The sequence below is a fragment of the Zootoca vivipara genome, chromosome 1 (assembly GCF_965207765.1).
Source record: "Zootoca vivipara chromosome 1, rZooViv2.hap1.1, whole genome shotgun sequence".
Lineage (NCBI taxonomy): Eukaryota > Metazoa > Chordata > Lepidosauria > Squamata > Lacertidae > Zootoca > Zootoca vivipara.
Window position 1 is genome coordinate 1,854,385 of NC_142582.1, and position 26,311 is coordinate 1,880,695.

Genomic DNA, 26,311 nt, shown 5'->3' on the forward strand with positions numbered 1-26,311 from the left:
AGAGCCTGACTCCTGCCCATACTCCTGACAGTGTATGCGGATAAATGTGTACAGAAATCCTGATGAATTTTCTCAAGGCCTTTTTTTTTTAAAAAAAAACAACTCTTTTAAAGGCACAGCCTTTAAAACCTTCTGTGGTTCAAATCTCACAAATCAGGTTTGGACGGTATTCAGTCTGCTACCTGAACTAATTTCCTCCCGTATGGTAAGCAAGATGCAAATTCTGTATAAAGGGATGGTGTACTATATTTCTCACTAGCTGATTTCTCCATTTTCCACTTTGGCGTCCAAACTTTGTTTCCTTTATTAATAAATATCTTTTTTTCTTTTTACTAATAAGACATTATTAGCTGGTTAAGGCATAAGTGTGAGCTGGTAGGAATGAAGTGGCCTACCCTCCCCACCTCCCTCCAGAAATCAGGAAAGGAAAAAAAGATACTGCATGAAACATTGCTTAATAGGAACACAATGCCAGTGTTTATTGTATGGTTTAGCATATACATATGATAGATACATGGCTGAGATGAGCAGAATGACTATGTTTTATCTTAGGCCAAAAGGAGACATTAGGCAATGTTCTTTACATCTTTTGTCACGAAGGCTCTCTAAAGCAGTTGTGAGGAGCCTTCGGATGGGGGTGGTCATTGCTGCCCCCGCCTTCCACCGGTCCTTTGCGCAACAGCTCGTTGTCTGATAAAAATAGCCCCGGGAAAGAGAACCGTCGAACTAAAGGCAGCACGCACTTCTGCCCTTCGATTGCATCATGAAACTAATGGACATCACTGGAGGGGATGTGGGGCACTTTAAAAGCTGATGGCAAATGAGACACACTTCAGAGGCCCTGCGTGGATCAGGGTGCTGCAAGGGGAAAATGCTTGCTAACATAAGAGGATTCCTGCCAGCGATGCAGTGAGCTGTCTTAGCAGGAGCCTTTAGCGCTTTCTGTGGTTTGTTTATAGGGCAAAGCTTTATAAGCAATGGGGGTAGGTGCACACATTTTAAGGATCCTTTGTATACCCCTCAGTGTGTGGTAAAAATTGTATTCCTGTATCTCCATGTGTCTGAGTGCCAGTCACATAGGCATGGTGCCATATAAATTCTGGATATTCAGGATGACACTGTATGGTTGTGTAAAAAAAAAAGTTTGGATTTCAGTAAAAGAAAAGAAATTAAAATGGAAATGAATCAAATGTGGAATGTGATGCACTTTAACAGAAACTCCAAATGGACTACGTGAGGGCAAAATGTAATTGTGCCAATTGGCTCACGGTGCCAATTTCTTTGGGGATAAATTTGCAAGTTTGTCATAACATTTGATTTATCCCGAGGAGGATTTAAAGGATACTTGAAGAAGACAGTACAATTCTATACAACTTAGAAGTAAGCTGAAATCAGGGTTGAAAGCTAACTATCCTATCACTTATTTATCATGACAACTTGCAGAGGGAAGAAGTCAGGTCTGCAACTGTGAGCGTATCTATCTGCCTATCGTAATGTTTGACCTTCAACAGCAATTCAGATGTGCTTCCTTGAGCCTCTACTTAATGTGCTTATCAGAAATAGGAGAAAGAATTTTGCATTCCTCTGCTAGAGCATATGGAATAGGGAATTCTTTTCATATCTCATTTAAGCTCTGTTACTCATAAGCCTGCTCTTCATCCACCTAAAGCTCTGCAAAGACACATGCTACTATAACATGGAAGGAATAGCAGGATCATACAGGCATCTCTGCCTCTGCTCTGCCCTGTATTGTCTATGAGGTGCCAGGGAGCGGACCTTGAAAAGTCCTGACCTTCCACTCAGCCATGGTTCCTCCACTGTTTCTGCCATTTTACTTCCTGCCATTTCTGCAACTCTGAAGAAGCAGATGCCTTGCATGGAGAAATGTGAGCAGAAAGCCTCTCTGATTAATGCCTGTGCAACCATGGCCTGCACTCCTGGCTAAGCACCAAAGCCCTAACATATTCCAGAAGGAGACAGAGCCGCAAGACGTTGGCATGCCAAAACCAACAAAGCGTTCTGTGAACCTTGAAGGCTGACAAAAACCTATGTATTGTGGTGTAACTCACTGGGGAGGAAGAGGATCAGAGGTCTGTGCTGCTCCTGCCCTCTTTGGTGGAATTCCCATGAACATCTGGCTGGCCACTGTGGGAAATGGTCTGGTCTAGCAAGGCTCTCCTTGTGCCCTGCATTGCCATGGGGCTCCAAAATGGGCACTAGTTCATTTATGATGCCATAGTAGATTTCTTAGTCTTCAAGGAACCACAGAACACTTGGGGAAGAATCCCACGTTGCACTAAGGCCATCAATTGTTGCATCAGAGCAAGCGCTTTGGCTTGCCAGACAGAATGTTCCCCCCTCCTCCTCTGTGTGCTGTTCTGGGGGTTCTCTAGCATCTGGTACTGAAAGGCAGCTAAGGGTGCAAGCCTAGCATTCTGCCTTCTGGTTCCATATTCCAGACCATTGGAAAAACCCTCCTGATTATTGCAGGGCACTGTGAAATCCTGAGCATGACATGACCTGACTGTAATTCACCAGCCCAAATGATCAGAATATGGATGCATACTTTAGCAGTGCATGAAAAAAAAACACATTTCAGCTACAAGTCCTATTCAATAGATGTGGGTGGGTAATTAAGTTAATCCTAGAACAGAAATTCCTTTTACTAAGCTGGGCTCTGCGTGCTGTTGCAATGAATGTAGGAACCAAATTTCAAAGGGATGTTGCCTAGATAATTCTTTTCCTGCTTCTTCCTTGTTTCCTGACTCAGGCAAAGGGAGGGAGCAGATTGTAGATCTAGCACTGCAGGTGAACAGATGGAGAGAAGAAAAGAAAGAAAATAGAATGAGGGGATGAAATCTTGAGTTGAGGTCTTAGAAGACTTCCTTCTGTTCAAGAGCGATGGGTCATCACAGGCTTCTGTAAAGTATCAAAACATTGATGAGAACCCTTCTGGTATCAATGAGGATGGGCCAAAATTGCTCACCCACATTCACTGTTTGCAGGGTGTGAAGCTGGTCGTTTCAGAGATATTCAGTGAGCAGGGACAAAACATGGTGGTCAGCTGTTCTGCTTAGCTGTGCAGGCCCTGCCGCCCCTTCGACTTACATGAGTGCAGAGGGACAGTGGGGCTTGCACAGCTGACATGAGGGGGAAATTCTTCCCCGGGCGACTGCTGAGCTGATACAGGCAATTCCCCATTTTATGCAATTTCACTGATGAGCACAGGGGTTGGAATGTAACCCCACCTAAATGGAGAGTCACCTGTAGTGCACCCTTTTCACCGAACAGGGTTTTACCACTAATAAAGTTATAGCAAAAAAGATATCCACAATGCTATCTTTCTTGTCTTGGAAGCACCCCAAGGCAATGTAAGGAACCATGCTAAGACAGTTAAAGGGTTAAAGCGGAACCCAACAATGCACACATGCCAAGGCCAAAATGTTTGGGCGATGATATGGCTGTCACCAAAAGGGGTGGTACTTTCATTTTGTGAAATTTCTTTTCATTCTGTCTAATGTCTGATAAGGAGTCTTGCATAATTCAAGGATATGCATGTTCTCACATTAACAGGAGCTGGACCCATTAAAGATTGTACCTCTCCCATTTTGAATTGCCTACATACTTATAATCTCTCATCAAGAAAAAAAACAGCTCCATTTTCCTTCTGCATCTTGATTTGGGGTGTCCTGCACTAAATCCTCCCTGCTACCCCTGGATAGTCTACTACCTTTCAGCTTATAGGAGGGCAATGAGCTGGATTCTGAATAGTACTTGCCGCAAAGATGTGATCTGCTTTCCTGTTTCTTCCATTTGGATTTCGCTGTGTCAAAGATCCTCTGTAATCCGAGTTCCGAGCAAAGGATTCAGCATTGTCTTGAAAAAGGGAAGGCAGAGAGGTATTTGTTATGACATTGAGACCCACTGTTTTGCTTGAGAGAGCGTTTCTAGAACCATCTGCTTGGAGAGGAAGCCTTTGAGGTGTGTGAAAGCAGGAGGCCTATCTGTGAGCCCATTTATCCGTCTAGGTCAGGTGGCTTTCTCCGCATCTCCACCATTCAGAAGTTTTGCTGCCTGAGTGATTCATTGTTCAGTCACAGGGAGTGGGGGAGGGAGAAGTCCGATTCAGTCCACATTTAAAAGGGAAAGTACCAAATTTGCACTTTCCCCAAAAGCAAGTGAATGGAATGGAACGGAAGCACAGCCATCTTTTGAAGTTTGCACTTCTCTGAATCTTGCAGTTCTCCAGCCAAGTAATGTGTGTGTGTGGGGGGGGGGTGCACCTACTGGGACATGGTGTGCGTAATCATACATATTTTAGAAAATACCATGCAAATTATTAGGGGAATTGCTTTGCAAAAAGTGTGTATGCTAGGTAAAGTGGCACACAAAAATATGTAATAGAAGGAGAAATCTGCAAATTAAAATACTGATGAATTTTCACTTAAAAATAAATAAACTGCAAACTGGTGTGGAAATGAGGAGAACTGTACTTAAGCCTGGAAAAATGAGAAACAGAAGGAAAGTGAAATGGGTGCTGTCAGGGGTTGTTGTGGCTACTCTTGAGTAACGACCCTCCACATCTGCTTGTCTTTCAGATGTTTTTATTGGTGCATATTATTTACCGTGTAAAGCGTCCAAAAACATGTCTGCCTCAGTCTGAGTCAGAATCTCGCAATGCGGGTTTCCTGTTCCGCGCCCAGCATAACAGCCTGGGAACTGTGAAGCGCCTCCCTTTTCTCCGACGCCTCAATTCTGGCGTGGGGGGGGGGGTGGCCTTCTGACCGACTGACTGTCAGCCCCTTTTTCCCTTTCCCTTTCTCCCCTTGGAGTAAGGGCTGCCTGATGCTGCCAGAGCCTCACCTCTCTCTTTCTGTTTCCTGGCTCTTGTAATCTGATCCTGTGCTTGACCTACTGCTTGGAGAGGAACTCTACCGGATGAGGTGGGGTTGTTCCCTATAAGCCTTCCCCCTTACAGGTAGATTTCCCCATCCCTAGCCACAGGACACTAACCTGAACTAGTCTGTGACATCCTACTAGTTTTCAGAAGCTCTCTCTTATCAACACTGGAATTCTTTTTGTAGCCCTCCATTACTGATACACACAAATATTTTAACATGTAGCCTTTGCATAGTGCTGCCAAGTGCTTCATAAGCATTATCTCGCTGTGCTCTTTAGAACAGTTCCGTGATGTGAGCATGACCCCTGCCATTTTATTTGGGGGGGGGGGCTGAGTGAGAGGAAGGTCTCCTTCCTAAGGCCACCTCGGTTCATGGCAGAGGTGAAGCAAGGACTCCCCAATTCGTAGCTCACTGCATCAGCTCTTAATATTTTTTTGAGCACAGTGAGTTCAGGCACCAGCTAGAGAGGGACACAGATGACTTGGTTTCTGTAGCTTGGAGCTGGCTGCCATTTCAGGGTGTGGGGAATGACACAACATGGGCACAAAATGTATCTTGCTGGCAGCATTTCAGGACACATTTATATAGCAATTTATACTGCATGAAGTTATTTATACCAGGCCAAAGTACCACTCAATGTGGTTAACATTTTACATTCTCTTATGACCGGGTGTAAATGACTATGGATCAAATCTAATTGTCTGTGAAACCTAATGAAGGAAACAGCTGAACAGGTTTATAGGTGGCTGTTTCTAAGATTCAGGGAGCATAGCAACACTTCACACCTCAGACTAGTCCAGTGAGAAAAGACTTCATTCCCCTTTCACAGACAATGATGCTGAGACTTACCTACCCCCACCCCCACCCCCCACTTTGTAAGATGTCTGCGAGGGAGGTCTGGCTGAGAGAAGGTCTGCCATCTCTTGGTGGCTTCGCGGTTAAGTGGGGATTTAATCCCAGATCAACTTGTTTTAAGCCCTAAAACACCCTAGTCAACTACACTGAACCCACATTTTTCAAGACATTGTCCAGTAATCATTCCACTAGTCTGCGCTACACATGGGCACAGAGATAGGACTTCAAAAACGGCACTGGCCAAATTTGCAAAGTCCCATCTTTTTTAAAAAAGCATGCCTATTTCTGCTGCAGGGTGAATCTGGCACATGGAAATAAAACAGCAGGATAAGATTCCAGTGTGCTATGGATGACTCAGAGTGAGTGGCATAATTTTTGCTTGCTAGCCCAGACTGTTGCGTACTGGGCCTATGACATTATGCGATTACCATAAGAATCATTCAGGCAAAGACTATGCTTGCAAGAACACAACCTCACTTCTGAGCTCTAGTTGCAAACTCCTGAACCTTCATGGAACTACAAAAGTAAGAGAACATATGTTGTGTGTTGATCAGGCAGTTTTCTGCTGAAATGGAACCACCTGCAGACAAGTCCAGGCATTCCTTGAGGAGGACACTCCAAACTGCTCACAAGGGAAAATGGGACTATGTTGGTAGACCAATACAAGAACTGCCACACTGCGCTCTTGTTGCAGATGTTGGGGGACTCTACCTGCTCGCCTGTCTATCTGCAGAAGTATTCCAAGTGACTTACAACATAAAACCACAGAAGTACAATTAAAACCCACATCAACATGTTAAACCATGAAACAATACAGCCAATTATCCACCACAAAAAAAATCACATACAGTTCATAGCATAAAAGAGTACTGTAATGATGACCAAAACAAGAAACACCCAGTCATTTTAAAATGAGCTTTGACACACACAAAAGTTTCCCCTTGTTCTGGAAGAGTTATACTTGGTTTTTAGCAAGTTGCAAAAGCCTAGCTGGCCAAAAACTAGCTGTGGGGTCACCTCTTCTGGTGGCACATGGTCACAGGGATCTACCATGCAGTCATGAACAAAAGCAACTCTGCCATAGAAGAACTCAAGTGGTCTGGGGACATATTCTGATAACACTTCTTGACCTTGGGCACATATGCCTCACCTTGGGCATCAATGGTGCCCAAATATAGAACTTGTGCCAGCATATTTGCAAGGGCAATGATTGGGACCTCGTTTCCATGGATTCTGCATGTATATTTAAAGAAGTAAACACCTGAACATGAAGTAGTTTGAAGTCATTGGGCCTGAAGTATGAAACAGTTGAACTATTCTGCAAATGGAGGGGAAAAGATTTTGCTGCTGCTGCTGCTTAAATCAGCAACTTGAAATGTGGTACCAGAGGCCTGGTGCAAGTGTTCATTATTTAGCTACTAGGATTTCTACATTTATTCTTGCTGTGGCAGCAAATAAATGCTTTGGGTGACACTTAATTGAATCTATGAGTGGAACAAACTTCTCCTCATGCTGTGGGATTTCCCCTTCCTCTGGAGCAGATTTGCACAACATGGAAGGCTGAAAGAGGAGAAGAAAGAGGAGGTCCTGTTGCTGGAGGAGTCGTCAATTTGAACTATGTTGGAGATCAGCCTTTGGCAGCGCCGTCTTAAGCGCCCCTGTCGCCATGGTGCGCCGGATCTCTCCGGCGCCCTCCCGCCCTGTTTCCCAGCGCGGTGGGCAGGTGGGCGCCGCGCGCAGCGGGCCAGCGGGCGGGCGCAGCTCGCGGCGCCCTCCTGGCGGGCCGGCGCCATGGTGCCCTGCGCCACTGGGGGTCTACGATGAGCCGGCCCTGGCCTTTGGATGGAACTGCAGTATTCTGCCAGAAACCTTTGCACAAAGTCACAAAGTCTGATTTCTAATCAGAAAAGTATTGCCAACAAGACAAAATCAGGGGGGTGGGATGGGCCAAAGGGGAAAGCAGAGTCCTGCAACACACCCACACCCACACCTGTCTGTGATTCAGTGTGGTTTCTTTGAAGCTTAGAAGCTTACACATTTTTTTAATAGGCCTCCCCGAAATAGGGGGTACAGCAGCAACACCATAATATTGTGTTTGCAGATTGTGTTTGCAGATTGTGTTCTGTTGCTTTAAAAATCCCATCAGGACTTCCTCTGAGTGCCTACACCGCAGCACCATGAAAGACATTTGAATCTCTTCCAAGAGATTCTGTTTCAAATTTCTCCTATCTGCATATTTCCCTCAACTACTTGGTACATCATGGAACCCCGGGAGAGAGGGGCAGGAAGATAGCCTGAAAACTGTGAGTGTATTTTGACTGTATTTTGACTCTATCTGCATTGCAGAGTGAAAAGTCAACCAGTTTATCTTTCTGCCCTTTAAGGGTGAGACTGGGTGACTTCTTCCCGAACAACACAGACGACATTTCACAGCCCAGATCAAGAAATATACTCCTTCACCATTCAAGTTTAATGGTAAGGATTTGGGGCTCTGTGGGAGAATGACGGCTTTCCCCCATTCCCCACCAGCCCTTCTACAAAAGCATTTAATAATACCAAACACATGTACAGTGTGTTTCAAGTGTTCAACACACTGGCCTATAGATCTATGAAAACCACGGACAAAACATCTCTGCCCACTTCAGTGCCGTGATGGAGATGAGCTGTGAATAAGGAAGCAAGAGGCGACTTACCCAGAAGCAGTGCAGCTGCCACAGGAAATTACTTTTGGAGAATTAGCAGCATTTTACCATTGTGAAAAAAACATGGGGCACCCAGGGGTGCAGGTGGGCAGCTGAACACAGTGGTCTGAACTTTGTTAGAATTTTTAAGAAGTGTCACTGTTGCCAAAAGAAATTGTTGGGGGAGTCACAGAAAACCTGGGGCAGAAATGGCTCATGGCCTGGAGTGAGCGATCAACGTTTCATTCCTAGCCTACTCAAGACTTTAAATTGACTTGGCTACAAGTCAGTATAAGCTCATTTTAGAATGAAATCTGAAAGGTAGAATGTTTGAAGTCAGGCCAAGAATTTGTAAATCTGTCGATTTTATGTTTTTCTTTTTTTTAGTTCATTGTGAGCAATTTAAAATTTCTCAAGGAAATTGATTAATTTTGAAAGTAATAAAACTTTTAAAGCTGTCTTGTGTTTTATATTATCAGACAATCCTGTAAAAAGACTAACTTTCAGAGAGAGATTTTGCGGTTTTCTTAGTTGCTCAGAACATTTCTTTGTATGTGGACAGATCAGGGTCCACAACTTCAGAGACCCACAACAGACAATAACTGAACTCTAGCTATACTTTGGACAGCCGCTCCTAAGCAGGGGATTTCCTGGCTTACTGCAAAAACTCTCCCCTCTCCAAACCACTAAGCATTTCCCTCTACTTCATACATAAATAAGCACAAGTCTTACTTGCAGTTTCAAGTGAAGTGTTGAATTTTCTCCTCAACACATGTGGCATAGACATTACCTAAAAGGAGTACAAACTTAATTAGAGTGCAAACAAGCTAATGTCTGGATCAGCTTTCATTGTGGCTTTTCTAACTCAGCCTAAGCACAGCTTTTCTGAAACTTCATTCACACCTGATGGACTGTCTTGCCCACCCCACCGTAACATTTATATTATGGTGTGTAAGCACAGTTAGAGATGTTAGGAATGTTAAGCAACCTATTCTTCTCTCCTCCCCACCCCCTCACCTCTGTGGGATGGTTGATCCCAACTACGTTCAGCCTAGTCCTGTTTGCAGTGGGCAATTCTATAATGTTGGGTGCCAAGAGACCAACAGAAGTACTGCTAGGACCTTGGGACTGGCATTCCTCACCAACCATAGTTGAGGAAAGGGCAGGTTTCTGCTTTGAGGTTCCTAGGGTGGAGTTTGAGCCGTGGGCTTCAGTTTACCTGCCCTTTAGACTGTTTAAAATGTAGGAATGCCCAGCTATTCTTTCATGTGTGTGTGTGTGGGGGGGGTTATACACAACCACAACAACCCCCACATGCATGAGCGCACCCACCCTTCTTTATAAAGCACTCCAAGGCGAAAGGGTCCAGTCCTGCAGTCTTGCACCTTTTTAAGGCATTTGGCAGTACATATTGTGTAGTTCTACTTTTATCTTTTGTTCCGTATTTTTATCCTGTTTAATATTTATGTAAAGGGTGATGGGGATGGATGGGATGGTCTTAATATGGCCCCTTGCATATTCATTCCAGCAAACATACATTGTGATATCTTAGGCAAAATGGTTTTTAAAAAATTCTAAAAAATATAAAAATAAATAAATCTGCACCCTTTAAAAAAAATTCTAAGGCACTTATGAACTGATCTGTCCAGGCTCCTTTTTACTTTTAAAAAAGTCGGCTGCTAGGGTCACAGACACCTTTCCCTCCTTACAAGGCCATTGTCAGGGACACCCTACATGGGGGCAGCCATCTTTTTCTCCATACACAAACCCAGCAATGGGTGGCATGCTGAAATGCATGGCTGGTTCCAGAACTATATATAGTCAAAGGATTTCAATGACCAACAGCAAGCAGCTAGACACTGTTGTTGTTGTTGTTGTTGTTGTTGTTGTTGTTGTTGTTGTTGTTGTTTAAGAGAGCCAGGGAAGCCCTTGGACCACCCTACAAAAACACAGAGAGGTTCAAAGCTGCATGCCAATGTTCTGTTCCGAGCATAATCCTGTTTTGTCTCTTTTTCAATTTTATTCAGTTTGCATTGTTTAATCCCCATGGTGGCCCCTAACACAATTTTATCTCTTGGCCATGAAATTCTCCCTTGCCTCTCCGTAAGGCGTGTGCACTCACTTTGAAGTCACCGGGGGCTGATGCTGCGACAGGAGTGTCTGCACTCTGATCTTCTAGAGAACTATAAGAGTTCCTGGGAGGCTGAAGGATAAACACCTTGGGGGTGGAAGAAATGGAACATATTGCTCTGCTTTGCTGTAGAGCAAAAAAAACAGACAAACAAGCACACCTCAAGAAGAAACGGGCAAGTTACGTCAAGATGGCTCAGCCCTCCCTTTTCTGCTCCCTCAGCCCCACCCCTGGCTGGTGTCCTGTTCAAAGAGTACCCGGCTTCTGGCTTGTGCACCTCCACCTGCTATGTGCAAAGCCAAACTAAAATGAGGTATCTATATAATGTGGCAAAAGGAATGCGTGAGGCTGTTCCAAGAGGATGCCCTGGTGTGTGGCGCTTGCATGCAGAGCCTGGGGCCACTCTTGTAACCAAGGGGCTCCTGGCCATGATGGCTCTGCTCTGCCTCCAGCCTTTGAATTCAGGGGTGGCAAGCAGGGAGAGAGAGGGCTGTTGTGCTGGCGTCCTTCTTGCCGGCCTCCCATGGGCGTCTGGCTGGTCACTGGGAGAACAGGAGGCTGGACTACATGGGCCTTTGGCTTATGTCCTTTGGTGATTGAACTTCGGCAAATCCTAATTCCTACACAACATTCACAGTGCTGTGGATAAGAGCTGTAACCACCAAACAGTAGTACGTGTTAGTATTATTAGTATTGTTATTAATATTTGTTAAAGTTTACTTCAGATCAGTTTCATAGCAATTGCTTTTACTTTTGCCCACAAACCTGCTTTCTCCACCCATTCTCTTTTGCTGCCTCTTATGCCTCTACCTTCCTCCCAGAACACACCTAAGATGTTGCCTTTCTGCCTTCAAGCACCAAGGCAAAATGCATCTTAGCTAAGATATCCTTGACTTAACTCCTTGGTCCTTATCCCCAACGGAAACAAAGCCTAAGTCCACGTAATGGCGAATGCCTCTCCTTCTTTGCTCTTGCCTTCCTTCCCAAACCTCTCTAAAGCTCAAGAGTGAACTCCTCGGGGCAGGGACCCATTTTTTGCTTATGTTGTCCTATAAAGAGCTGTATAAATGAAATTATTAAGAACTCAGGTGTGCAGCACAACACTGAACATGCCTATTCTGAAACCCCACCAGGTGCAATCAGATCTACTGCCAGTAAGGATGCTTAGAGTCACAACCCTAGAAAGTAATGACGTGTTGTCCACAGGCAAAGTGTCTTCTTCACTGAAACCTTCCATGACTTTAAGCTCAGTCCCTGACCACTTCCACATTTAGCTAGTGTACCATTCCATTATTGCAGCTGAATTTTATTTATTAGTGCAATACCAATGGCCTCCAGCCTGTTTTAAACTGAACTAACTCCATTGACCAAAAGGTCTCCTTCCAGTGTTCATGAATAAGTGTTCCCATTCTTTGCAAAACTCTGGTCTACTCACCTGAGTGCTTGATTTCTTCTTAGACTTTTCCACTGGTTTAACAGTCAGGCCAGCAGCACTGAGAGCAGCTATTCGAGATTCTATATCGGATACCTTGAGAGCAAAGAGCCCGTGTCATTCCCCAATGAAGGTAGTTATGTCCAGGTAAGCAGGACATAAAACACCAGACATTCTCTAAAGTATGCTTCAGTCAATGCATTTTTATGATTTCACAGCAGTAACATGGAGGTCATGTGCTAGGAGTGGTAAGACTACATTTATATTAGAACCAATTATTACTTTTCCACCACCCCTGTATCCTCATGAATCATCCAGTAAGAGTGTTTCAAGTGCCAAAGGGACTAGTTAAGTCTGATTTGGGCTAGGAACATACCATATTTTTCCGTCTATAAGACGCCCCCATGTATAAGACACCCCCTATTTTGGGGGACTCAGATTTAAGAAAATGGGGGGAGTTGGTCCAGTGTATAAGATGCCCCCTAATTTTTCACATTATTTTTTAGGGGGGAACCCTAGTCCTATACACGGAAAAATATGGTATCACCGCTTGGCCACCCACTACAACAAAAGTAGGCTGACAGGCAACATTTGGGGGTATATTGCTTCATATATTGTAACTTCTCACTGAATTGCAGATGTTTTATCAGTTTATTTTTATGTTGTACACAACTCTGAGCTCCTTCAGGAGGGAGAGTGATCTATATTTACAAATAATAATGATAAATTTCCTGCTTTTGTTTTTGAATTTTTTTGACTTCCCCAAACCAAGGATTACCTCACTCTCTGTTTGCTGCACTTGTGCCACTGCAAAGGCCACTTTGTCTTCAAGTTCAGAGAGCTCCGAGTCGGTGGTTGTGCTGTGGCAGACACCATGGCCTCGGTCTCTTGGCCTCTTCTCTAGCCCAGATGCTTTCCCCGCAGAAACAAACACCTGGAGCCAACAATATCAAGTCACCTTCCAGATACAGATTTTTAAAATATTATCTCCCACATTTGGACTAGTGTCTACACTCCCGTAAGCCCTGTCTAGGCAAGGCTAGAATGGAGCTGGAAATAGTGAAGCCCAAATGATCAAGGGGTCAACGTCTCTTCCTTGTGACAAAAGGCTTAAGAATTTGGGGTTTTGGAGTTAGAAAAAGAAGATGATTAGTGGAGGGAGAGGATAGAGGTTTATCAAAGTAGGCAGAATGTGGAAAGAGTGGACCGACAAATTATTTTCTTCCTCTCCTTTGGAACATTAAAAGGTAAAGGGTAAAGGGACCCCTGATTGTTAGGTCCAGTTGCGGATGACTCTGGGGTTACACTGTTCATCTCGCATTATTGGCCGAGGGAGCCAGCATATAGCTTCCAGGTCATGTGGCCAGCATGACTAAGCCGCTTCTGGTGAACCAGAGCAGCACACGGAAACACCGTTTACCTTCCCGCTTTAGAGCGGTACCTATTTATCTACTTGCACTTTGATGTGACTTAGGATCGTCTAATTAATTTGATTAGGAGCAAATTCCGGAGAGACAAAATAAAGAATCATTTCATGTAAGGCAGAGTTAGTCCATGAAATTCATGTTCGTGTGACAAGACACGGCCACTAGCTCAGACAACTGGAGAAGGGAACTGAACAGAATAATGGGGAGGTTTATCAGTGGCTCTGGGCCATGGCGATGATCCTGAGCCTCCAAGCGGAGGGGCAGCCGGTGTCTGGGTAGCCAAAGAAGGATGTTCTTCTCATTACAGGGGATTGGAATGCTAAAGTAGGGAATCAAGAGATAAAAGGAACAACTGGCAAGTTTGGCCTTGGAGTTCAAAATGAAGCAGGGCAAAGGCTAATAGAGTTCTGTGAAGAGAACAAGCTGGTCATCACAAACACTCTCTTCCAACAACACAAGAGACGACTCTACACATGGATATCACCAAATGGGCAGCATCGAAATCAGATTGATTATATTCTCTGCAGCCAAAGATGGAGAAGCTCTATACAGTCAGCAAAAACAAGACCTGGAGCTGACTGTAACTCAGATCATCAGCTTCTTATAGCAAAATTCCAGCTTAAACTGAAGAAAGTAGGAAAAACCACTGGGCCAGTAAGATACAATCTGAATCAAATCCCTTATGAATACACAGTGGAAGTGAGGAACAGGTTTAAGGATTTAGATTTGGTGGACAGAGTGCCTGAAGAACTAAGGATGGAGGCTCGTAACATTATACAGGAGGCAGCAACGAAAACCATCCCAAGGAAAAGGAAATGCAAGAAAGCAAAATGGCTGTCCAACGAGGCCTTACAAATAGCGGAGGAGAGGAGGCAAGCAAAATGTAAGGGAGATAGGGAAAGATACAGGAAACTGAATGCAGATTTCCAAAAAATAGCAAGGAGAGACAAGAGGGCCTTCTTAAATGAGCAATGCAAAGAAATAGAGGAAAACAATAGAATGGGGAAAACCAGAGATCTGTTCAAGAAAATTGGAGGTATGAAAGGAACATTTCGTACAAAGATTACCATAATAAAGGACAAAAGTGGTAAGGACCTAACAGAAGCAGAAGACATCAAGAAGAGGTGGCAAGAATACACAGAGGAATTATACCAGAAATATATGGAGGTCTCGTACACCCCAGGTAGTGTGGTTGCTGACCTTGAGCCAGACATCTTGGAGAGTGAAGTCAAATGGGCCTTGGAAAGCACTGCTAATAACAAGGCCAGTGGAAGTGATGATATTCCAGCTGAACTATTTAAAATTTTAAAAGATGATGCTGTTAAGGTGCTATACCCAATATGCCAGCAAGTGTGGAAAACTCAACAATGGCCAGAGGATTGGAGAAGATCAGTCTACATCCCAATTCCAAAGAAGGGCAGTGCCAAAGAATGCTCCAACTACCGCACAATTGCGCTCATTTCACACGCTAGCAAGGTTATGCTTAAAATTCTACAAGGCAGGCTTAGGCAGTATGTGGACCGAGAACTCCCAGAAGTGCAAGCTGGATTTCGAAAGGGCAGAGGAACCAGAGACCAAATAGCAAACATGCGCTGGATTATGGAGAAAGCTAGAGAGTTCCAGAAAAACGTCTACTTCTGCTTCATTGACTATGCAAAAGCCTTTGACTGTGTCGATCACAGCAAACTATGGCAAGTTCTTAAAGAAATGGGAGTGCCTGATCACCTCATCTGTCTCCTGAGAAATCTCTATGTGGGACAAGAAGCTACAGTTAGAATTGGATATGGAACAACTGATTGGTTCAAAATTGGGAAAGGAGTACGACAAGGTTGTATATTGTCTCCCTGCTTATTTAACTTATATGCAGAATTCATCATGCGAAAGGCTGGACTAGATGAATCCCAAGCCGGAATTAAGATTGCCGGAAGAAATATCAATAACCTCAGGTATGCAGATGAAACAACCTTGATGGCAGAAAGCGAGGAGGAATTAAAGAACCTTTTAATGAGGGTGAAAGAGGAGAGCGCAAAATATGGTCTGAAGCTCAACATCAAAAAAAACCAAGATCATGGCCCCTGGTCCCATCACCTCCTGGCAAATAGAAGGGGAAGAAATGGAGGCAGTGAGAGATTTTACTTTCTTGGGCTCCTTGATCACTGCAGATGGTTACAGGTAGGTAGCCGTGTTGGTCTGGATCGAAGTAAAATAAAAAAAAAAAATTTCCTTCAGTAGCACCTTAAAGACCAACTAAGTTTTTATTTTGGTATGAGCTTTCGTGTGCATGCACACTTCTTCAGATACAGTGAAATGGAAGTTTCCAGGCACTTATGTAGAGAAGGGGTGGGGAGGGGTGGGGATGGGGAGGGGGGATCACTCAGAAGGGTGGTGGAAATGGATGATTGACTGACTGATAGCTGTTGATGACCGCAAACGACTGCAGATGGTGACAGCAGTCACGAAATTAAAAGACGCCTGCTTCTTGGGAGAAAAGCAATGACAAACCTAGACAGCATGTTAAAAAGCAGAGACATCACCTTGCCTACAAAGGTCCGTATAGTTCAAGCTATGGTTTCCCCAGTAGTGATGTATGGAAGTGAGAGCTGGACCATAAAGAAGGCTGGTCGCCGAAGAATTGATGCTTTTGAATTATGGTGCTGGAGGAGACTCTTGAGAGTCCCATGGACTGCAAGAAGATCAAACCTATCCATTCTGAAGGAAATCAGCCCTGAGTGCTCACTGGAAGGACAGATCCTGAAGCTGAGGCTCCAATACTTTGGCCACATCATGAGAAGAGAAGACTCCCTGGAAAAGACCCTGATGTTGGGAAAGATTGAGGGCACTAGGAGAAGGGGACGACAGAGGACGAGATGGTTGGACAGTGTTCTCGAAGCTACCAACATGAGTTTGACCAAACTGCGGGAGGCAGTGCAAGACAGGAGTGCCTGGCGTGCTATGGTCCATGGGGTCACGAAGAGTCGGACACGACTAAACGACTAAACAACAACAATCTACTTATTGCTTAATATTTAAGTTGTATTTCTTTCTTTTCCCCTCAGTTTCAAGTCAATATCCTTAGTGATTGCAGCTCAAATTTATTGCCGGTTCTGGTCTATTGATCACAATAAAAATGAATGAATGAATGAATGAATGAATGGCACAATCAAAGGTGTACTTTACAATCCACCAAACCCCTGGGTTAGCTGTGCCTGACCTGTGAGCCCTGCTAATGACATGAAGATCCTTTGCTTCTGCTTCTCACAAAGATCCCATGGAAGATAGTTTCATATACAGTCGTGCCTTGGTTCTCGAATTTAATCTGTTCCAGGAGTCCATTTGACTCCCAAAACAGTTCAAAAACCAAGACATGGCTTCCAATTGGCTGCAGGAGTTTCCTGCCCTCAATCAGAAGCCATGTTGGACGTTCAGCTTCTGAAAAACGTTTGCAAACTAGAATACTCACTTCCGGGTTCATGGCATTCAGGAGCCAAAATGTTTGAGTACCAAGGCATTCGAGAACAAAGGTACAACTTACATGGTTTTCAAAACCTTATGGGCCAGCAAACAGGTGCACTTGAGCCTCTTACTCGCTGGATCATCATCTTGTTATGGTGATGAGCCAGTACATTTCCGAGCACAATTCAAAGTGTTGGTGCTGACCTTTAAAGCCCTAAACGGCCTCGGTCCTATATACCTGAAGGAGCGTCTCCACCCCCATCATTTTGCCCGGACACTGAGGTCTAGTACCGAGGGCCTTCTGGCAGTTCCATCATTGCGAGATGGCAAGTTGCAGAGAACAAGGCCCGCCCTGTGGAACACCCTCCCATCAGATGTGAAAGAGAAAAACAGCTACCAGATTTTTAGAAGACATCTGAAGACTCCCTGTTTAGGGAGGCTTTTAATGTTTAATAGATTGTTTTGTTTTGTTTTTCTGTTGGAAGCCGCCCAAAGTGGCTAGGGAAACCCAAAGTGGCTAGGTCAAAGGTGAGGAGCTAGACAAAGAATGATCCAAGAAGTCCTCAACGGCAGAAAAGGCGGATGATAACAAGCAGTATGTTACAATGGCTATGAGGGCGGATGAAGGCGGCAGCAGACAGGAATCTACCGGTTTGTCGTGACTACTTCATGCCATCGGAATAGAGCCTTACTGTGAAGACTGTGCATTGGTTAGTGTGCACTGATCTATACACATAAAACAAATTAATGTGCAGCCGTCTTCTAAAAACCCATCCCAAACCCAAAAAAGTTCCATGGTACAAATGGTAATGGGGGCAGGACTGTGAAATCTGGAAGCCCCTAGCCATGAACCAGCACATGGGCGGTGCATACAGATTCAGTCGCTCTGACTCAAGGAAAGAGGCAGTTGAGCAGCTCAGCAGCTGTATCCATGACTGAGCAGCCCTTTTTAGGATCCACTCTGCTCACCTCAAAAAGGTGCCCTAAACATAGTCTGCCTCCCTTTTTCCATGATTGGATTACCGCACCCAGCTGGGCATCCACCTAGCGGTCATAAAACACAAACTGGGAAACACTGGCCTGCAAGTGCTCCAATTGGAGAACAGCCTTTACCAAAGCTGTCATGGACTTTGAAGATGCTCAAACTCAGGACGAAAAAGAGAGGAAGGCACACTTGGCAAATCCTCACTGTGATCAACTCCCACGCGGAAACCCATGTCCCCCTTGTGGATCCAGAATTGGCCTCCCCAGTCACTTATGGACTCACCGTTAAGACTGTGTTCGTGGAAGACAATCTTACTCGGCTGCGAGGGATCGCCAAAGAAGAAGCAGCACTTTGGCCTGGTTGCTTTTAACTCAGTAGGATTTGTGTGTTTGTGGTGGGGAGGATTGTGTGTGTGTGTGTGTGTGTGTGTGTGTGTGTGTGTTTTCTTTTTAACACAGCAGCTGGGTGGGGGGCATTTAACCCTCTTCTCTGCAGCTTGGTCCCAATGACCCCCCCACCCTTAAGCTGTGATTTGCCTTGACAAGGAAGATGACTTTGGTCAAATTGTAGCTACAAGACTGGTGATTTTTGGTGTGACCATGGTGTGTGTGTCAAACCCATCTCCCTGAAGCTGTTATTTTGAAAGAGAAAAAAAACAATCCAGTAGCCAAGCACCCATTTTCACATAATGTGCATTACAGCCCTAAATGTAGCCTTTTGCTTTTTGCAAGACTTGGCTGCCTTGATCATGGTGAATGAGCAGTCAGGGAGTTGGCAAAACCTCTTAGTGTTTATTAGTGGTCCTAGAAGATCTCTGACTGGGAAATTCATCTGCAGGAATAGGCTCTGAGCAGATGACTCTGCAGGTTGTGTATGTGAAAAACAGCAGCCTGGGACTTTGAAAGGGCAGAGACAGAAAGAAAGTGAAAGATTGCTGAGTTTCTTGATGGAGCTGCTGGAAAGTGCAGAAGGGACAGTGTGGGGAGCTGTGCTGCACAAGGAGCTCCCTGGGGACCTGCCGCCTGCTGAGCGAGTGCCTGATTGCCTCCACTTATGCTCAGCTTTCCTATCTGTGAACGAACACAAATGCTAGAGGCACCAGAGGCTTCAGGTGAAGCCCAACCTCCGAGCCCAAAGCAGGCTGCTTTGGAAGTATTTGGACCTTCGTCAAAGTAACACAGTAAGAGCTGTTCAACAGCAGACAGTGGGAGCTTGTGGACCCTCCTTCCTTAGAGGCTTTTAAGCAGGGGTTGAGCTAGATGATCCTAAGGATCCCTTCCAACACACTATGAAAGCAGTCTTATCTGAAGTGACCCTTCAGGCTACCTCTGGAGCTTCAGACCATGATGAGCTTTGAAAGTGTGGCTCTTTTTATGTCCCCACCAGGCCAACTTATACATGTATGAACCTCTTGCAAGCTCCCTATGGAAGGAAAATGCCACCGTTCAGGGTGAGGGTCGGGGAGAGTGAGGTGGCATCCTGTATCTTTGTGACTGACAGCCACTGTGTGGTTTTGGCTCTCCCTTCAACCCACCAGAAGTTGTTTCCAGTGCTCTTCTGCATGTTGAGTCTCTTAGGAGGGCCAAAGGGTCAGCCAAGCCATTTTGCTCCTAGAGGGCCCAGGGCAGCCCATGTGGCACTGAGCATGTGCAGCTTGACATTTTGCACTCATCAGCACCATCCTGATTACATTTCTGTAAATCACTTAGAGAACCATAGAATTGTAGGGTTGGAAGGGACCCTAAGGGTCATCTAGTCCAACCCCCTGCAATGCAGGAATCCTGTCCCTGCATGGGCTTGGAACACCAGCCTTCTGGTTAACAGCAGATGCCTCACTTGCCCATGCAGGGCCACAGAAGTTGACCAGGCTGGAAGCTGAATCTTATTCCGGGACTCGTGATGGGCCAGGCATCTTCCACTGTACCTGGAGGCTAGCTTAGTGGGGGACACAGCAGGAAGAGTGGCTGGGGGGGGACTCTGAATGCTCCTCACCCCTCAGCATTTGCCACACACTCTGCCCAATGGTAGGGCTGGTGCTGATCACACAGAAAATTCCTGGCTGAGGTGAGATTGAAATTTGGGGTGCAAAATATGGCACTACACTAGACAGCCACCTTTTCTGCTTGCATTGCTCTATGGATAAGAATCCCTCCCCCACCTCTTCATATTGCCACCAGTTTCAGCAGATATTAGTACCCAGCAAACTGGGATGGCAAACACCTTCATGTGACCCTTTCCTAGTTTACAATCCCCATTTACATATTTATAAGGTGAACGACAAAACTCTCGTCCATTATTTGTGCACAGACTAAACAGCCTTATGTCTTTTATCTGCCTAAGACACACATCCGACTCCTCATATGTTTCTTTCAAGTCCTTGATAGGTTAGAGGCAACTCCTCCTACCTCTTTCTCAAGATCCAGAGAACAGAGCCCTCTTCCCTATGCCTTTATCCCTCCAATGAGTCATGCAGGGCTCTTTCTCGGGCGTTAATGGCTCTTAAGCGCTTGGGCTGAGATGCCACACAAAGCCTTAGCCAGTGACCTCTGCAACCTCTATGCTCAGCCAAAGAGGCATTTTAACCCCTGTGCTGTGCAGTGGAAATGGGGGGATGAGAGGCAAGAGCAGACAGGCAAGGAGCGGAACGTATGTCGATCTTTAATTAAAGGGTCCTCATTGTCCCCACAGGGCTCTTAGCTGCAAGAGGAACTGTCCAAGTAATGCTTTGATTGGGATAATGCTTCACTCAAGGCGGCTGCAACAAAGGCAGCACCTCAGCATGCAAGTGAAGAGCTCCCATTAGAGACACAAGAACCTCTTCATGCTGCCCTGGGGAGCATCTGTGCCCAATGGGGAGACTTTTTATGAGGGGCAACTTCTCTTTTCCGCTCAGGACAATGTCAGGTGCGCTGAGAGGAAACCAGATCATTATGGAGATGGAGGACTGCAGAGGGGTGGGGAAACAGGATTCATACCATGTGAATTCACACATTTGAAATACATATTCAGCATGTCGCCACAGCATTCAAATCTTGACTTTCTACATGCACCATCATCACCATCTGCATATTAAATGGACATTTCAGTGATTGTACAGCAAGCTTCATGCTGAACTGAGTTTAGAACTGAGGAATATGAGCACCCCACCCCAGTCAAAAAATATTCAAATTAAGATGATTTCAGATTTAGGAAGCCCAGGGCAAGGTGGCCATTTCTGCTGTCTTGAATTCAGTACAGAAGCCACTATCATATTCATGTTCGGATTGTCACTTCTGAATGTCAAGCAGCATTGTCAAGGATTACTTACTCGCTGGAGGTCTCCTCTGTGCCGGCCCCACCCCACCCCCAGGTAAAAAATAGTATTTCTCATTAAACAACGTTTTTGTAGCTGTCTTGAGTTCTACAGGTCATTAGCCCATGAGAAACTGCCTATCTAATAAGGCTCATGTTTCAGGCCCGGCTGGCCCATGAGGCAGACAGAAGCAGCCACCTTGGGTGGTGGAATCCTTTGGGGGCGCCACTCCACATGTGCTCCCCCCCTGCTCCTGCTGCTACCAGCATTGTGTGGTGGCAGTTTCGGGGAACAGCCACCACCGGCTGCATGACCCCAGAAAATGAAGCAGCAATAGTTGCACCTTCTCATTTCACCTCAGGTGGCGAAATGGGACAGGCTGCCCCTGCTATTTCCCCAAAGGTGGATGGCAGAGCTGTCATGGGGTGCTGCTCTCTCAGAAGAAAGGAGCACAGGGAGCTGCCCTGTGTCAGCCCGTTGCTCTATCTACCTCAGCACTGACTGCACCGACCAGCTGGAGCAGAGCCAGCCCACCCATGAGGGGAGATGGAGCACTAGCCTCAGGCAGTGGAAGTGCAGGAGGCAGCACCCCACCCACTTGTCCGGATGCCAGGATGCCTTGCGGGACACCTCAGTCCTTGCTGACTGGGGCGTGTGTTGCGTGGAAATGATGGGGCAGCACATTTCCATTTTGCATCAGGCAGTAAAATGTGATTTTGCCTGACTTGGAGATACCAAAGATGGAAGCTGGGACCTTCTGCCTGTGAAGCCACTGAGAGACAGCTCTTCCTGCAGGGAAGGCACTGGGAGTGGCAGACATGCCCAGGGAGTGGGGCTTTTGCCCAGCCATATGGCTCATGGTGGACAGTGCCTCCCCCCCAAGTGAAGCCTATTTTATCAGTCCCTTTCCTTTCAAGCCCCTTTCCTCCCCCGCAACCTCACCAACTTGGGCAGACACCAACAGGAACACCAGAAAGTAGATTTGCCACTTTTTAATCCGGCAGGTTATAAACAATGTAGCCACCAAGCATATCAGTTCAGCAAAATGACTAGATCACAGAGCTCATCAAGTACAGTCAGACGATTAGCTACTGCCCAGGGGTCCTTGTCATTGTGCATAATGCAGTTTTCACTGTCAGAGTAGCAAAACAATATAGATAACCATACATTTCTCCATAATTGTGTACTTTTGAAACTGAAACAGCACACAGATCAGTCACACACAGAACATTGTCCAAATGTATCCATAAGGTTTCTGCTTGTCCTGGAGTGCTCCCAAGAGAAGATCAGACTGTAACCGTTATGAAGGGCTGACTCTCTCAGAGAGAGGGGGGAACAGTTGCCCAAGAGAAAGGTGGGCTGGCCATGCAGAATAGATGCCCCCATGCATTGCCTAGCACGGCAGGCGTTGGCATTTGCCCTCCTTGCAGTGGGGCAGCAGAGGGTTCAGGGCTGAGTGATGGGGGTGAAGGCCTGCAGGCACCCTGTGGGCAGTGGAAATGATGGGGCTCTGAACGCAAACCCTTCGTCTACATTTCCCCATCCTTTAGCATGGAAGCCACTGTGGGAAACGGAATGCTGGACCGGCCGGGTTCTTATTATCTTCACCCTTGGGAGGTATACTGTCAATAATGTTACACCCAAAACTTACCTTGGGTCAGGGAACAGGGAGTTGCTCCCCAGGCAGAGCATCATTTCCTGACAGGAATGGGATTGGGGTTACCAGTCCAAGTATCCACTAACAGAAAACTTGACTCTGTGTGCCCCACTGTGCAGAGGATTCTGGGACTGGCAGTCCTAGTCCCAAGCGCAGTGGGAAAAACGAGCCCAGTGGCTTCCATGCTAAAGGATGGATCATCAATTGTGCATGAATCATAAATGGATCATCAATTGTGCATGATTACATTGGTCCAAAGCCTCCCTAAGTCAGGGCTGCACGGGGCTGCCATACATCTGGAACTTCCTGGACATAGCCAGGATTTGGCAGTGTCCAGGCAGAAATAGCTGATATGTCCGGGAAGGTGAATTTTCTTTAAAATAGCTCAAAAACCTCTTCTTCTTTGAGATATTCCAAAAGAAGCTCAACAAGTCTTGTGTCCGGATTTTCACTTTTTGAAATATGGCAACCCTAGGTCTGCCCAGAATACTAAACATGCTAACTAAAGCTAAGTATCTGTGAGATGGCTGGAGAAAGGCCAAGTTGGGAGATGAGGAACAGCCCTGCTGGTGCTTGTGCATGGCAATTAGTGGGCGCAAACTCCATGAACCTGCCCCCATTTCTGAGGTCAACCTCAGGGTTGGGACCAAGGGCAAAAAGAGAAACGGCACCTCAGCAGGCATGTCTGTGCTACATGATGAGTGCTAATTTGATATACAACTGCTGAAAAACTAATGTATGCACAGAAAGCAATTAAAATTAGTGTAGGCAACACTGAAGGTGGAAAGAAAGAGAACCCCCAAATAGATTACGGTGGCTTTGCCAAAATATGCCATCTTCCTTTTTCTGCTGGTTTGCAGTTTTAAAAAATAATCATATGTTTAGATCTGAAGCGTTTGACAGTGTATTGATGTGGCATTTGCCTATGAAGTTTGTATGTATTCGTTTGTAGTTTGTCAACAGTGATTCATGAGCACATTTCTTATTTGTACAACTGTTTTTATGTACTTTGCTTGACTAATGTTTCCTAAGCAGCTTTGCAATATTTCCACTTCGTAAGTCTGGATGAATACAAAAAGACTAGAGTGGTCCATCTTTAGAGCCATCTCAATGAAACCCAGCTTTGAATGAGAATGCTTCACACAGCATGCACATTTCAGGATTGTGGCTGCTGCACATTCAAAAAAGATGCCTTTGATGGTAATAAAGTCTGAAATGAATGCAATGAAACACTGGTCCAGATCTTGAAGTCCAGCTTGTTATTGCAGTATGCAGGGTCTCTGTAGGAGACGAATGATCACATATAACAATGTGAAACTCAGTGAAATCTGTACCAGATATTACAATGGCTGAGAAATTGTAAAGAGCAGGTTAATTGCTGCTGGGTGTTTAATGGCTGCCAGCCAAGTCACTGCTTGCGTTTGTCATTCAATATTGCAAGAATGTTGTCTTTTCATTTGTGAAAGTGCAACAGAAACAAAACATGCAATGTAAGTAAACTAGTAGTAGATGTATAAATAAACTAAGAAAACCTTACAAGCTGATGATTTTTCAGAATTTATTTTGTATGCTACCCTGCTCAGCTCTCTGTAAGATTCTCCAGAGATCTCAACGTGACGCTGCTGGGCCCTCTAGCAAGACGAAACTGCCTGGTACAGATTTCAGCAGCATCCTGAACACTACCAGGGAAGCAGAGCATGAATGCTGCACCCACCTTGGCATGTTTAAGAAGGGGCACTCTGGGAACTACATCAGCCATCTTCTGGAGGGGATTCTATGATTCCAATTAAAGATGTGCAAATTCGAGGTGGGGTTGTACCTTGCGACTTTTTATGTTGAATTAACATCAAACAGAGTTGCTGTCAAATTACAGAAAATATTGGAATTTGCTGGCAGGTTTGGAATTATGGCTCCTGGGGATTCATCTGGGTGGATCAGATTTCCATTCCCCAGAGTCTTTTTACTGGCAAGATTTGATCTGGGCTTGCTGGTAATGCCCAGGTCAGCTTGGAGCAGGATGCCCAGGTCAGCTCAAATCCTGCTCCAGGTGGTAGGAAATACTGCTGTGTCTTTGAAATGCAGCAATGAGTGCCTGGGAGGGGGGAGAATGAGGGATATTTCAGATGTTCAAAACACTAATTTTAATTTAAGTTCAGAGATGAAGAAAAATTACTTCTGTTCATCTGAGCAATTTCTGTGTGTTTGTAGGAGGCACTAACCTATCTCAAATATCTACTACTTACCCCTTTCTCACCATTTTGTCTTCCAAGTATCTACATTTTTGAAAATCTTTTAGCCCAACCCCACAAGCTGCAGATGAACAACATGAAAGATCTAATGAGAAAAAAGCTCCTGCTCTTAGATGAAGATGAAAGTCACCTTTCACAGAGTGATAGAGAGCCTGACTCAAGATCAGTCCTATGACACTAAAACTGTTCATTCAGAGGGGCAGAATGAGACTTGGAAACAATAAAACAGGGCAGGATTGACAAAGAAGCCATTAGAAACCCAAAGGAATGCAACTTTTTGCATTTTGTGTTAATGTAGCCCCTCAAAAGAAAAAGCGTTCACAAAGATGCCAGGCACACACTCCTCCATTTTAAAATTACACTTGAATCTTTCCTTGTCCTTCATGTGTTACAACCAGACACATATTGGCCAAAACTATCAATACGGGTCCATAGACTCTTGGAATCAGAGACAGAAATGTCTCATTAATCACTGCATGGAGATAGTAACGGTTTAGAGCAGTGTTTTAGCAATGGCAAAAACCATTTGTTTGACAAAGACTTTTCAGTTTAAGAAGAATAACATTCCTACCTAGGCTAATGGATCTGGCAAAGCTGGAAATTTATAGAGCCCATTTACTCAGAAGGAAGTACAGAGCTTGATAGATTTATTAGATGTGTTTAAGATTAGATTCTTAGTTATTTTACTCATATGTGGTCATGGGAAGTTGGAGAACCCTTCAGCTCCGACATGCAAATGCCTGAAAATAACAGGCTGGCATTAAGTTTAACGGTTTGCTTGAAACACAATATATGTAACATGCATGGAGGGAGGAGCTGCATGAATCATTTTGTAAACATACTAAACAGCCAGTTCCTCTTCAAAAGTAAGTCTTGCAGGTTTCAAATGGGGCTTCGCTCACAGTAAGTATTGTTAGGCTTTCAGCTCTTAGGGTGCAGTAGATGCAGTATCAAGAGGCCAGCAATCAGAGATTCCACTTGGTATTTCAAAGTGGAATAGCAGTCCTGGGGAGGCCCTGGATCCAGTGGGGCTGCAACACAGGACAATGGATGTGATTCCAGAGTGAGTGCCAGGAACCACCAGGATTCCAGAGTGAGTGCCTCTTGGGTGAGAGAGGGAGTTCTGGGGGACAGTGACCTGGCAAGACCACGGCACACGGGAGGCAGACTGAAGCAGCCGCCTTGGGTGGCCGAATCCCATGGGGTGGTGCCCCACCCGCCCCGGCCATGGCCACCAGAGGATTGGTG

The 26,311-nt window shown here is 45.3% G+C and overlaps 1 protein-coding gene across 19 annotated transcripts in view; it reads right to left on the minus strand.

Annotated features, from left to right (window-relative positions):
* Positions 1 to 454: 454 nt before the first annotated feature.
* Positions 455 to 26,311, minus strand: part of MLPH (melanophilin) — an 81,126-nt gene continuing 55,269 nt past the window's right edge. For 7 of the 19 annotated variants that reach the window (XM_088663689.1, XM_088663329.1, XM_088663291.1 and 4 more), the window contains 6 exons: positions 12,779 to 12,934; positions 12,004 to 12,096; positions 10,560 to 10,694; positions 9,170 to 9,227; positions 3,779 to 3,876; positions 455 to 2,919 (listed from right to left, as the gene is read on the minus strand). In XM_088663689.1, coding sequence (XP_088519815.1) covers positions 2,893 to 2,919; positions 3,779 to 3,876; positions 9,170 to 9,227; positions 10,560 to 10,694; positions 12,004 to 12,096; positions 12,779 to 12,934 — 567 coding nt within the window. In that variant the 3' untranslated portion in view covers positions 455 to 2,892. The remainder of the gene's footprint in view (positions 2,920 to 3,778; positions 3,877 to 9,169; positions 9,228 to 10,559; positions 10,695 to 12,003; positions 12,097 to 12,778; positions 12,935 to 26,311) is intronic. The other 12 variants (XM_088663603.1, XM_088663371.1, XM_035139421.3 and 9 more) reach the window with 3 other exon arrangements.